Below are 14,587 nucleotides of genomic sequence, written 5' to 3'. Positions count from 1 at the left end.
GCCACAAAATTTGTTTGAATATATTACAAATGGCTTGTTTTGTAATATCTCAAGAGCTCTAATTCACAAGAACAACTTTCATTTAATGCATGTATGTTTTTATAGTGTGCCACAAGATTCAGCGAAAAGTTAGGGGAGCGGAGAAAAAAAAAAAATCAATTTGCTCCAATTACATGTTTGTAAAGCTTTTTCAAATCCAATTGAAAAGGTTGCTAATAGTAATACCTACAATAGAATCTTGAAATAGTTTAGGAATCAACAAATGATTTTGATGGAAGAAGTGTTTAATTTGGTTATAATAGTTATACGTGATAAATATATGTAGAAACTTAAAAATTGATTTTTCCAACCTTAACACGTAAACCAGATTTTAAAAATATTTTTAATTAACCATATACGTTAATACTAAACTAATAAAAAAGGTTTTGGTTTAGTGACACGACATAAAACCTGGCGGTCTCTCTGGCTCACAGTGTCTTGTTTACTTTTTGTGTGCCGAAAAAGCTAAAATTTCTCTTTTTACACAAAAGTTACTCATTTCGCGGCGAATTAGAAAAATCCGCAAATATGCATTTTTTATAGGATTTTAGTTTTGAAAATTGCGTAATTACGCAAAATATTAACTTAAGCAAAAATTGTTCGTATTTACTAATTTTTTTGCGTTCTGCGTAACAAGCTTTATAGGATAGGCATCAAATTAATCAAATTGACGTTTTATTCCATTGCATTTTTGAGCATGCTTTGGTAATTGTTTTTTAAGTTAATCGTAAAACTTTTTTATATGATTTCGGTTTAGAGTAATAACATTATATTTTTAAAAAAAAGAAAACTTGTAGCTGTTAGAATATGCATATTCTAAAAATTAGTCCGCATTTTTTTTCATTTACCAAAAAGTTGAATTAGGCCAAACCAGGCTGCACCTCTATTTCGGAGCTAAATGAAATGAAATTTTGTATTTAATTAAAAAAAAGAATAAACCTACAATTTGATTTCTTTTATGGTTGTTTTTGTAAATAAAATGTAGGGTAATTTTACATTTTAAATCTTTGATATTTTTCTATGAATCACTGCTCCTAAAATAAGCAAGGGTCCTTCTTTGATTCAAAGGTTCTTTTAAAATATTTGTTAAACGACCTATCCTCAAAATTTGAAATAAATTTGATGTGCGCATATTAAATATAGGTTTCCTCAAGCACCCAAGCCATTTTTGTGAATTTGAAAATTTGAAGCGTTGTTACCCTGAGTTCGCATATATAAAATTTCCGGATCACATGGTAGATTTATTAAATTCCGATTGAAGCAACACTTATTTTCTTATTTCGCTTTAAAACGTTGTACAGATTATTAAATTTTGTTTTATTAAATATACAAGGTCAACTGTTTAGCCTATTATTTTGATTTTAGTATACTTTTTATTAGATTTTTCATATTGAATATATTTGCTCTAAGTTGTTAAAAGAAAATTAAAAGGTAAAGAAATAATTTTTACATTTTAGGCTAAAACCATTTTTAAAAAATTTTAAATTTATTAGTTTTAATATTAAAGATTTTTTTATATTCTTTAGTGATTCACAAATCTCAAAATCCCAAAAAAAAAATTATTATTTTTGATCATCTTCAGTCTTTGTATGGTGATGTAACTTTTAATTTACTGACAACATGCCTCAAAGGACATGTTATTTTTGTATATTACAAAAATAAGTTAACTATTGTTAGTGAAACATTTAGTTGTGAAACAAAAAAAATCAATTTAACATTTAATAAACAACAGTGTTATTAAATTCAAAAAGAACATCTTAAGGGATATGTCAATGTTTGAAAAAATTTGCTCAGAGGTTTTCTTTAGGACGATAGTTCCCGAAGCTATTAATGACTTTTTATTAGCATCTGTTCCAGCATTTGTTGAACTTTGTCAACCAACTAAATATCTAGTAAATAAAAATTTGATAAATCTTTGTTTCAGAGGTTGTGCCAATCGAAGTTCAAGTTGAAGATCCAAGAGGAGCCTTTGTGACACCACAAAAAGCTAAATTAAAACGTCGTCTTACTTTATTATCACAATCACGTACTGATGAAAGAAAAAAATATAGGGAAGTAATTTTTAACACAAAGAGCAAACTTAAACAAATGCCTATTGAAACAAGACTTTTGAAGAAAAAAATATCATTATTTGTAATCTTAGAAAAAAATTAAAATCTATTAAAGTTGAAGCAGTTCAACAAAACTGCAAAAGGCTGTTGTTATTATTAAAAAGACAGAAACAAAAATATCAGCGACTTAAAAAGCAAAACTTTGTAATTCTGCAACTTAAAGAAAAACTTGTTATAAATTCCCAAGTAATTAAATCACTTGAACATCAAAATTTTCTTCTTGAAGAGAAGATTCATAGTTTAGAATGCAATTTAATGGTTTCAAAGAAAAACAAAAAAGGATATAATACAGAACTACGAACACTTGTTTTTGATGCTGTGACTAACCAAGTATCTCCAAATTGCATTTCTTCTTTAATTTAAAGTTTTACCGAACTAGGTGATATCACTGACCTCCAAACAGCAGTAATTGCTATATCTGAAAAGAATTTAACACATGGATTTGATGGTACAACTAAGGAAGGTGTACATGCCAGCTGTATCCACCTTACTACTAAAACCGGTCGTCAAGTTGTAGTACTAGATGAGTTAATTGGTGGCACATCAGAGGACTATGAGCAGCATATATGTCAATCCATTGACAACTTAGCCAAAACTTATGCCTCTTTTCATTTAAAAGATTTTCAAGAATGTCGTCAAACTATAATTGGCAGCATCTCTAATACAATTTCCGATCAGGCTGTTACAAAACATGCTACAATAAAAAGTTAAATCTGGCATGGAATAAAACCTTCAATGAGTTAAATTGTCATCTTCATCCTCTAGAAACATTTTCCAGTAGCTGTAGATCTGCACTAAAAGTAATAGAAACAGAAAAAGGAAAACTGTTTGGTAGCGACTGCATGGCCGGAAATATTGTTGTGCAACTAAATAAACTTCTACATGGATGGAAAAGGCGATCCTAAAGGATTTGTTTTATTTTTAATAAAAGAAGAACTTCTTAAAGTTTTACTTCCTAGATACAGAGGAAATCGTTTGAATATTTTTTTCATATTTGTGGAATATTAATTCAACATTACGACATTTTTAAAACATTTTTGACATCAGGTACTATTTCATGTGTTCGATTACAAGCCAGTTTATCTGTTGGCTTTGCAAACAGTATTGCTAAACGAGAACTTTGTGCTGCTGGATTATTAGGAAAATTTATAACTACCCAGTTAACCATCCCAACTGAGTCCCAGCTGGGATTGACGGGGATTGAGCTGGGATTACTGGGATTGGGTTCCGGCGGGGGTTTGTTCTGGGTGCCAGATGGGTCCCATACGGTGTGAAAATAACGCCGTAAATAAAATCTGGGTTTTTACTGGGACTGGCATGGGACTTCGTAAATGATTTACGGCTGGTTTGAAGTTAGGACGCGTGGTTTAATGGTAGCGTGTATTTTCTAATCAAAGCATATTTTTTGGCATCGTTTTTATTAAAAAATTTTATTGAAATAAAACTGCAAAATTCTTTTAAAATGTAACGCGGCTTGATTTAGATTGAATATAAACTTGCATTTGGAGTAAATATACACAGGAACTTCATTTGGTTTTTTTTTATTGTATTTTTGTAAAAAATATTTACATATCAGTTTTAATTCTATATAAAAAATTCTATAAAAGTATGAATATGTTAAAATCAATATTTAGTCATCCATTTAAAAAATGATTTCACAATTAAAAAAAAAAAAAAATTTGACATGCTCTCAAATTTCTTAGATGCCCTGCATATAAGAAATTTTAGATAAAGATTTTAGACTGAAATTCAGACAGAATTTCATAGCCATTAATAAGTTTGAGAGTATGTCAACGTTTACTTTTTTACAGATTTGTAAAATGTTTTATCAAACTGAAGTCATGTTTTTTATTTTTAATGCTATAGACAAATGTGGAAATTTTTTCAAATTAGTTTATATGGTTTGGTGTGCTTACAGTTATGGCTTAGTCACTAAGTCATTACACATTAACTCACTAAGTTAGTGTGTTTTGTTTTAAGTTATCTTTTTCAAGCAAATCTCAATGTTACTGTGCAAAACATCGTAAGGTTTTACTAATTAAACTGCCATGTATAAACTTTAAATATTATCTATAAATACATAAATGTTTTACATTTTCTATAAGTTATATAGTTGATAATATATTACTTATATTATAAATACTGTAACTGATATTATAAGTTATAATATCAGTTACAGTATTTATAATATAAGTAATATATTCTATATAAGGTTTTTTATGAAAAAATGTTTAAATTATTTATATTGTGAATTATTTGTAAATAATAGTAAGTAATAGCAAAAATTATTAGGTGTTTTAACCTTTTACTTTATTTGCCTATAATAATAAAAAATTATTACAATTTGTTTAGATATATTTATTTTTTAATACATTTTTACAAACTTTTAAAATAAGATATAAATTTAGAATATAAATTCATATAATGGATAGTTTATTGCCTTTTTCATATAATTATCGCACTAAGCGTAGAAAAATAAACACTGCTGTATCTAAACTGCTATGATCATGAATATAGCTGCAATGTATCAGTAAGTATTTGTAACTCAATGATCATGAATATAGCTGCAATGTATCAGTAAGTATTTGTAACACACATGAAATTATTACAACAACTACAGATTTTACAAACCATCAAAACAATTTTATGCATGAATTTGCACCATTGAATAAAAGCATGAATGTAATGACTCAGTTCCATGCAAGTGCAATAAACACAGTAAATAGCTGTTGTTCAGACAAAAATGAATGTTGTGCTTGTGTATCAGATACAACTGATGAAGATTATAGTGATAGTGATTTAACTTTTTTTTCTGAAAGTAATGACTCCAATTTAACTAGTTTCAATGAAAACTTAGCAAGTTGGGCAGTTTCTTTTAATATTTCACAAAATGCTACTACACATTTACTGCAGATTTTGAAACCACTTGTTTCAAGCGTACCAAAAAATGCCAGGAGTCTTCATCATGCTCAAAGAAAAATTGATATAAAAAATGTTGCAGGAGGTGAATACTTTTATTTTTGGTATTAAATATTGGTTATCAAAGTTTTTTAAATCCAGAATTAAAGGAACTTAAGTTGCATATTAACATTCATGGCATACCAATTTTTAAAAGTTCTAATTCATGTATTTGGCCAATTCTTGGAATGTTTAAAGAAATTTCAGATAATGTTTTCCCAATTGCCATATTTTGCAGTAATAGTAAACCTAATCCAGTAACTGATTATTTGAAAGAATTTGTTGCAGAAATGAAATATCTAGAAAAGTCACCATTTGAGGATAGCAAAGGTCATAAATTTATTATAAAACTAGATGCAGTAATATGTGATGCCCCTGCAAGAGCATTTTTAAAGTGTATTAAATCTCATACTGCATATCATAGCTTTGAGCGATGTTTACAAAAAGGTCAATGGTTTGGAAAGATTTTTCTTCCTAACTTATCAGCTCCACTTAGAACTGATGAAAGTTTTCATATGCAAGCAGATAAAAAGCATCACATTGATAACATGATATCTCCATTTTTAGATTTATCATTTGGAATGGTTTCATCTTTTCCACTTGATTATATGCATTTAGTATGCTTAGGAGTAGTTAGGAGATTGATTAATCAATGGGTGCATGGGAGTAAAAAAAATCAAAGTTTAACAAAAACATCATTAACAACATTATCAGAAAAACTAGTTTTATTTAAACAGCATGTACCAAAAGAATTTTCACGCAAACCTCGCTCATTATGGGAATTTAAACACTGGAAAGCTACTGAATTACGTCAGTTTTTGTTATACACTGGTCCGGTAGTTTTAAAAGGTACATTGCCAAATGATGTTTATTTAAACTTCTTGGATTTATCTGTTGCTGTACGTATTCTTTTAAGTTCATCGCTTTGTGAAAATTATCTTGACTACGTTAAAAAGTTGCTAACATATTTTGTTGCTACATTTTGTAAATTGTATGGTAAAGATCATTGCGTTTATAATATTCACTCTTTAATTCATTTGCCCGATGATGTTAATCGTTATGGTGCTCTGGATAAATTCTCTTCTTTTCCATATGAAAGTTATCTTGGAAGATTTAAAAAACTTGTGCGGCGACCTCAGTTTTTGTGTTTTCAAATTGTGAGAAATATTTTTGAAGGACATTTGAATTCCACAAATTAAGTTTGTAATAATAAAAAAAGTGTTTTTAAAGAGCTTCACACTAAAGGTCCAGTTCCTATATCATATCGTCACTGTTTGCAATTTAAACAGTATAAATATGCTAAGTTTTTTGCTTCAATTAAGGATTGTTTTAAAGTAAACGGTCAAGTTGGTGTTATAAGAAATTTTTTACAAGTTCCAAATAGCAAATGCAATGAAGTTTATATTGTTTTTCAAAAGTATGAACTTTTACAACCATTTTTTAAAAATCCAATGAACTCTGACTTACTTTCAATTTTTTTTGTAGAGAAGGTATCATGTTTTAATAAAATATTCTCGATTGTAGATTTAGATTGTAAATATGTAAAGTTACCATTTAAAAATGGATTTGTAATTATGCCTCAGATGTATCTGTACTAACTCTTTACTTGCCTTTTTTTATATATTATTATTGCATTCTACTGTATCTTTTTTTTTTGTTAAATATTTTAAATTTACTACATTCCTTGTATAACATACTTTAATATAAAGGCATATGTTAGGGTAAATACTGTAGTAAAAATTATTTGAGTCGTAATTACTCAAATAATTTTTACTACAGTATTTACCCTAATAATAATTACATACTTATTAAAAATATGCCATCGTATTGTTGGTTGAGTGTGATGCCTATTTTATTAGATTAAAATGTCTTATGCAATAGTTTCATTTGATGAGAGTAATGAAACAGATTTTCTTCCATTAAACTGGATTGCTGATGGTACCTTACTGAGTGATATTCCTATGCGAATTAAAAAGCATCATTTAGTCAAGTTTTACTGGCCTCCTCTAAAAAATCCAGAAAGTGTTTCTAAGGCAAAAAGTCGATATTTAGAGGCAGAGTTAAATTGGCCAACTTATACCGCACGAACTTTGGCTGCTGCTGGTAACTTTTTTTTATAATTATATAAACTTTTATTTTGCATGACTTATACATATGATTAAAAAATGTATTGTGATATAAATTATTTTTCAAGTTATTTGTATTTAAATTCTAATCATGTCATTTCACATTTAAACTGATGAAACAAATCTATGAAAGTCATTCCTAGTCATAGACAAACATTAATATTAAAAAATAATGTTGTATTAGATTCACTTCAGAAGACTTGTCAGAAAGCAATATTGGCTGAAGACACTTCGAACCTCGAAGTTAAAAATAACAGAAAGCAAAGAAGGTGAGTTCCATAATATTTTGTGAGTCTAGAAAAACTGTATGAAATGATTTTGAAGAATATAGCAATTATAAATCTTTATATATACAGAATATATGTTTTATATATACAATATATTTATATATATGCTATTTTTTATACTTTATATATATATGACTATATGTTTATATATCCAGCAGTGTCTATGTACACTTTGCTTTTCTACTCAAAGAATTTATTAATTTCTTTAAATAATTTATAAAATATTTAGAATAAATATTATACAAGCTGATAAAAGCGATACAAGCGAAGTTGACTCTGATTGCAGTGAAGAGTTTATTGAACAGTAATCTTTTGTATTAGCGATGTTATTGTTAGTATTAATATATAAATATATATATTAATACTAACAATATATATATATATATATATATATATATATATATATATATATATATATATATATATATATATATATATATATATATATATATATATATATATATATATATATATATATATATATATATATATCTTTCTTTTTTTTTTTTAATAGGAACAAGAAAGTTATTCCAGTGCACTAAAAATTTAAACATGTAGAAAAACCTACTTTTTTACCCAAACCAGAATGTTCATCTCCAATTCATATTATACCAAAGCCAGCTCCTCCTTCATTTTTATCAGTAAAACATTCTGATATATTGTGGGTTAGCATTGGTTTTTTCAAACCAACAGGTCATGAATTATTTATTTTTTTGTTATCTAAATTTATTTAGTAATTAAACTTATATCTATTAAGTGTACTTCAAGCTATTGTCTAAAATTTAAAAAAAAAAATTTTCTAGGTAGTGTGAAAGTCAAGGCAACTACTCAAGATGCAAATAAAAAGCAAGTTGAGGCAGAACTTTCAAAGTGGTTTTCTAATTTACGGGACCGTGGTAGTGATTGTCGAAAAAAGGGAAATAATAGATTAAAAGATGTCACCGGATAGTTCTTTGCCGAATATTTTGGAAAATAAAATTTTTATTTAAAATTATTTTGATTTTTAAATTTGTTGTTTATTTTTAGTTTATAAAATTAGTGTAAAAGTGGAAGAAAGCACTAAAGAAGCGAAGCGATAAACTTTATAGCAGAATTTTTGTCATGCGACTATGGTGGCGATATGAGAGAACTACTGTGGCAGAATATTACTATAGTAGAACAGTTTTACTTCAAATCATTGTGTAATAACAGTTTTTTGTTGCATAAAAATATCATGAAATTCAAATCTGTTTTTTCAATTGATTCGTAAAGATTAAGTTAGACCTAATACATTTTATTGCCCTGACAGCGAATTTAATATAAATAACCTTTACTTTTTAATTTTATATAAAAAATGCGTCACTTTTTAATCAAAATATTGTCACATTTCGCAGATTCGAGATACAGAAAATCTGCGAAAAACAAACTATAAAAAAACGAGAAAACCCGCGGTAAATGAAAAAGTGTCTGGGTTCGATATGGGATTTCCCGTCAAAAATCCAGACTAATCCCAGATGGGACCCAGTCGGATCCCACTGACAGAATCAATATGGGACCCATGTGGGATACCCAGATGGGTCCCAGTATTTTCCCCAGTTGGTTCCCATCTGGGACCCAGTTGAAATGGTTAACTGGGTAGTCCTTGGATCAAAAAATTTTATGTTTCAGCCGAAAAACAATTCTCTCATTTGGTATTGTAATTCTCATTCTGGTATTGTTATTATTAAAAGAGTCCTTGATACGGTTGACCAATGTCAACCGCATCAAGGACTCTTTTAATAATAACAATACCAGAATGAGAATTAAAAAATCCGTTAAAAATCTTATCAAGATCACAAAATTTTTTTGATGAAGAGTTTGATAAAAAAGATCTTATCTGGGAGGCTCTAATTGAATTCTGCCCTATTAGGGATTGTAATCACGCACACTTTTCAATCCCGCGGGATCCGCGCGAAATTTTTTAATTTTTGTGCGGATCCCGCGGGATCCCGCGCGGGATTAGTAGGTTTCTTATGCACTTTACAAAAGGCAAAATGACAATTTTATTTTTCTTTCAAGTATTTCAGAAAAAATATACTCAACTTATTAAATTGATAAGATAAGGTAAATAAAGCCAAAAAACGCAATTCATTTGTAAATCAATATAATTCTATAGGACATCTATAAGCTTTACGCAGAACGTCTATTAGCTTTATTTTTTTTTTAAATATCAAAATGAGAAAATCATTGTAAGAAATGCGCTTTTAAGAAACAGACCCTGCTTAAGGTATCATCACTTAATCTATTCCTCAAAGGACTGCATATGTAACCAGCACCTGAAAAAGCTCGCTCGGCCTCTACGTTTGTTGGTGGTATGGTCATCAAGTAACTATGCGCTATATCTAGAAACTTGCCTCTTACTCCATTACTTTCATAGGCAGGCATATCCGGCTTCAATAATTTATCAAAGTCTAAAGAATCTAAATTTGGTCTTTCCTTTACATTTTCTGTCCAGCTGTTCTTGTCTTTCTGTGTTTGATTTTCCAATTCTTTTTTCAGCGATAGAATTGTAGGAGTAAGTATTTCGCAATTGTTAATAAAATCTACAGCTTCTTTTTCTTCGAGTTCATTTTCTTCGTCGGATTTTGTAAGTAAACTAGTAGTTCATTTAAATTCTTATTAAGACGTTGTGTAAACCTCTCACAAAGTGCCGCGGCTAAATCTATGCTCAAAATTGATGATTGCTTTTACAATTTATCTAGCATAAATTGAATTGTTGTTTCCGCCGTGACAAGGTTCGATTCTCTCCTGCATAAAAGTTCGAGACCAAGTTTTAGTGGTGCCAGGCAAATAATTAAGCAATTGATTTGGGACCCAACATCAAATAAGGTTTTTTCAATACACACTTTTAGTCTATGAAATCTTTCTAACATATCGAACATACTGTCCCACCTGGTTTTACAATCAAGAATCAACTGAAGCTTTTTCCCGTGTTCTTGTAGGATATACTTCTGTAAATATGTATCCTTTTTGACAGGAGAGTTTTTAAATATTTTTACAACCTTTGTCACTTTTTTCATGAGATCTTTGTAATTACTAACCAATTCAGCAGATGGTCGGTCCAAAATCATTGTCAAACCATATTCTTTATTTATAACTTCATCATCCTCAGTTTTACCATATTCATCTGCTTCTTCACAATTTTCATATGTAATAAACGATACTTCGACTTCTCCGCTGTTTTTCTTGTATAAGATATCAATAACTGCAAGTTGTATTCCATGAGCATAACATAGCTGTTGATAGCAAGACATCATTTTACCGACTTTTACCATCACACTTGCTCCATCACTGGCCATGGCAATAATGTCTTTTTGGAGAACAACATCGAAGCTATTTAGCCTTTCTGAAACTAACTTGACGCAATATTCTGCATTACACGATCCATGGATTCGAATCAATCCAAGATTAAAGTGTTTCGCCTCCATATGTAAATTTAAGTTTAAGTATCTCAGACTATTTTGTGATGTCCATTCGTCAAACGTTATTGAAAACTTTTGATTTTGCTTTCTTAGTGATGTGAATTTTTGGATTAAAGCGGCTTTTACAGAATCTGAGAATTTAACTACCATCAATCTTATAGTATTAGGTGAAGTAGGGAGCCGGAAACCACTCTTTGAAAACAAGTACCGTAAATCTGAAGATGTGCAAAAACTATTAAATGTAAAGCCATCTTTTGCAACCATGCGCGATACCATTTTTTTCCATAGAAATTTCCTTTAAGAAATACGTGTCAATTGTTCTGACTTTTTTCGATGGAATTACTTCTTCGTCTTCGCAGTCGATGTATATTTTAGGCTCTAGTTCAACTGATTCATGCTGTTTTGAAGTTGAAGCTCCGTCTTGTTGTAAAATGTTTGATTTTAAGTCGGTGCCATGTTTAGTTTTTAAATGGATTAATAACCCTTTAGTTGACCTTTGATTAATTTTTAAAATAGCCGAACATAACACGCATTTTCTTCATTATCACTTTTTTTAAAATAATTCCATATAGTTTTAATTTGCGATATGCTTAGTAATTTTGTTTTAAAATCTTGATGTAAATATTTTTTAAAGACTTTTTAAAAAGTTGTTTTTAAAAGTATATTTTTTATAATTATGCACGCACGTTTTCAATTTCACGTTTTCAACATACTCATTAACAAAAATTTCTACATACTCATTAGCGAAAATTTCAACATAATCATTAATTAAACAAAAAAAAGTTTGAAAGAGTTTGACTAATGTTTTGCTAAATAATTGCTAATTTTTGAAAGATTTTTTTATATTTATAGCTAAGAAAAATATTTTAATTGCTGAAGATAAATTTTTAAGGTGGTCCACCCCAATTCAAATGAATTTCTTTAATATTGAGTTTATATTTTTTAATTTAGTCTATTTATGTTGTTTTTTACTAAAAAAGAGTATTAAAAAAAAAAAAAAAAAAAAAAAAATCTTACAATTTGCCTCATTTATTCAACATTTTCCCTGTTTTGGTGTGTTTATTAAAAAAAACATTTCTCAGGAAGTAAATGACCCTTTTTAATGCCCTTTGGTATTTCAGCTACTAACATGTTTACTCAGGTACCCTAGCAGTTTTATCTATTTAACTGGAAAATTTCAAAAGTTATAGGCATTGCCATAATGGTTCCTTGTTTTATCGTGAAGGTCTCACTGTTTGATGACAAAAACACAAACTTAAAAAAAAGCAAAAATAAATATTCTTCTACCATTCCTCTTCCAATATATTTTAAACAAACTGGGAAAATTTCAAAGAAAAAGAATAAGCCAATTAGGAAATATCTTTTTTTAACTTTATTTGATTCGCTAAAAAGCTAATGTGGAGAAAATCACAAAACAAAAGTAAAATCTTATTTAAAAAGCTCCAGATTCATAAAATGATACAGGTTCTTCTTCTGCTTCTTCTGCTTCTTTATCTAAGAACCCTTTTTTAATTCCTCTTAATTTTTGCCTTCTAACTTTGCATTTATTGGTGGATTTATAATTTCCTTTTGATATACGTAATGCATCATGTAATTTAGAAGCATCAATCATAAACCTCCCAGTGTTAACACCTAAAATTTTAAACACTTCTAAAACTCCTTGAAAACCATCATTAAACGAAATAATAGCTGAATTTAAATATAGTTCTAAAGAACTTTTACTAACATATATATCTTTTGGGCATCTTTTCCATATAACACTATTCAAGCTTTCGTTATTATTCTGTGTTTGATCATGAAGACACTTTTTTAGTAAATCTTGATTAGATAGATCTTTAAATATAGGAATTAAAACTTTGTGAATAGCTAATGGAGGGCTCAATTTCTTTTGATATTTAGATAAGTTAGTTAGTTTATCAGACCGCCACAAGCACCAGCTTGTTTTTGTCCTTGGGCAAAATTGATGGCGGACGTTTTCATCCTCAATGTCAGAGTTATGAAAAAGCACAGCCCATACGGATTTCTGCATATTGTAGAGATTGTCAACATTTTGTCGTATGGCCATGCCATAATAGTTTTGAAACAAATTTATTGCTTTGTCTGTGAGGTTACCTTTGCCACTTAGACCAATTTGACCAAGTTTAATATCAATAAGTTTTTTCCCTTTTTGACTTTGGCGCAAGTTACGAAGACGAGTTCCCATTCGTTTTTGAACGTGACCAACACATTCTAGTTTCTCAATACTTATATTGCCATAGGGTTTTGAGGAAACAACATCAGTAAATGAAGAGGTATCACCATCCCCAATATATGAAGTGTACCTTAAATTATTCTTCATTATCGATCGAGAAAATAATATCACCGCCCCACATGATTCCATTGCTCCAGATGATTTTTCATGATTAGCATCACATACATGATTTAAACTCCAATGAAGATATCCAGGACTTAATTAAATAAACCTAATTATAGTTATCCAATTATAGGCATTCATATTTTTGTCGTAGATGGACATGTGACACATGTCATCTATCGGGTCGTAGTTAATTGTATCAAAAACAATATCTTGTTAATTTGCTTACCAGCTCATTTGTCACACATTCTGCAGCCACTAGATGTCGGTGTTTATTGTCATGTCAAAAGAGTTTGGCGCAAATTACTTCAACAGTTTTATGCAGAGACAAAGTTCAGTAACTTATCAAAAGAATGTTTTAGCCAACTGCAATCAAAACTTTTTAGCTCTGGCGAAGTTTCTACACGCACCCAAATATTTAGTGGATTTCAGAATACTGGCTTGTTTCCACTCGACATCGGTAAAATCGATCAGTCAAAATTTCAAATTGCTAATACGTTTGAAACACCGTCATCTCAACCCGAGCCTTCATCATCAACCACCAGAATCTATGAAAGTACCACAACCACTACTAGCACCAGGAACTACACCATCTCAGCCACCGCTATCTGAATCTATATCAACAACATCTAGCATCAGCATGTGTTGCATAGCATCAGCTTCAAAGTCACTTCCAAAGCCAACTCGCCTGCAAACAACCTTCAATAGTCTAGTAACTCCGGCTATTCAAAAAGAAATTCAAAGAGGTTAACAAACAGAGGTTAAAAAAAAAAGAGGTTAAAAAACAATTGCAATCGGCCCAGTCGCTTGCAGAAGCTTTGCAACAAATGTTTCGTATCCAACACGTTGACACAAAAAAACGAAAAAATGTAGATGTACCAAGGTTCGATGGGGAGTGTCTTAGTAAACCTGAAATACTCGAAAGATTGAAAGATGCTGAGAGCAAAAAAGCAGCAAAGCAAGCTAAAAAACAACGTAAGCTAAGCTTTAATGACGAGCTGCAAATAAATCAAGCAACAACAGCAACTCCAACAACAATAACAGCTGCAAACCAAGTGAAATGTAAAAAGTGCCGTAAAGTTTTAGGCGAAGCTTCAACAAGTCAATACATGGAATGGTATCAATTTGAAAATTCAAAATGCAAGGCTTGGCTTTGTCAAACATGCATACCAAAGCGATATGTAAAAGGCGCTGAGTTTTATTGCACCAAAAAGTGCCACACAAGTGACAACTCAACTCAACCTCTAGTACCACTCAACGACTCAACATCATC

The 14,587-nt window shown here is 29.7% G+C and overlaps 1 protein-coding gene and 1 pseudogene across 1 annotated transcript; one reads left to right on the top strand and one right to left on the bottom strand.

Annotated features, from left to right (window-relative positions):
• The first annotated feature begins 4,698 nt into the window (after window positions 1–4,698).
• On the top strand, window positions 4,699–6,563 carry LOC149885112 (uncharacterized; annotated as a pseudogene).
• A 5,830-nt stretch (window positions 6,564–12,393) lies between these two features.
• On the bottom strand, window positions 12,394–13,399 carry LOC149885111 (uncharacterized). Its single transcript, XM_090094627.1, has one exon. It carries the CDS (start codon window positions 13,339–13,341, stop codon window positions 12,394–12,396), a length of 948 nt encoding a protein of 315 aa, XP_089950753.1. The 5' UTR covers window positions 13,342–13,399.
• Between the last annotated feature and the right edge of the window lie 1,188 nt (window positions 13,400–14,587).

Source organism: Hydra viridissima, unplaced genomic scaffold (genome assembly GCF_058129835.1).
Source record: "Hydra viridissima isolate aposymbiotic clone 2 unplaced genomic scaffold, HvirCarnegie_v1 scaffold_8, whole genome shotgun sequence".
Taxonomy (NCBI): Eukaryota; Metazoa; Cnidaria; class Hydrozoa; order Anthoathecata; family Hydridae; genus Hydra; species Hydra viridissima.
Note: the sequence above shows the minus strand (reverse complement) of the source record. Positions and strands in the feature narration are given on the sequence as shown.

What these genes read in the sequence shown, in the direction of transcription:
- LOC149885111 (XM_090094627.1), bottom strand. Translation starts at nt 13,341, where the DNA reads ATGGAATCATGTGGGGCGGTGATATTATTTTCTCGATCGATAATGAAG.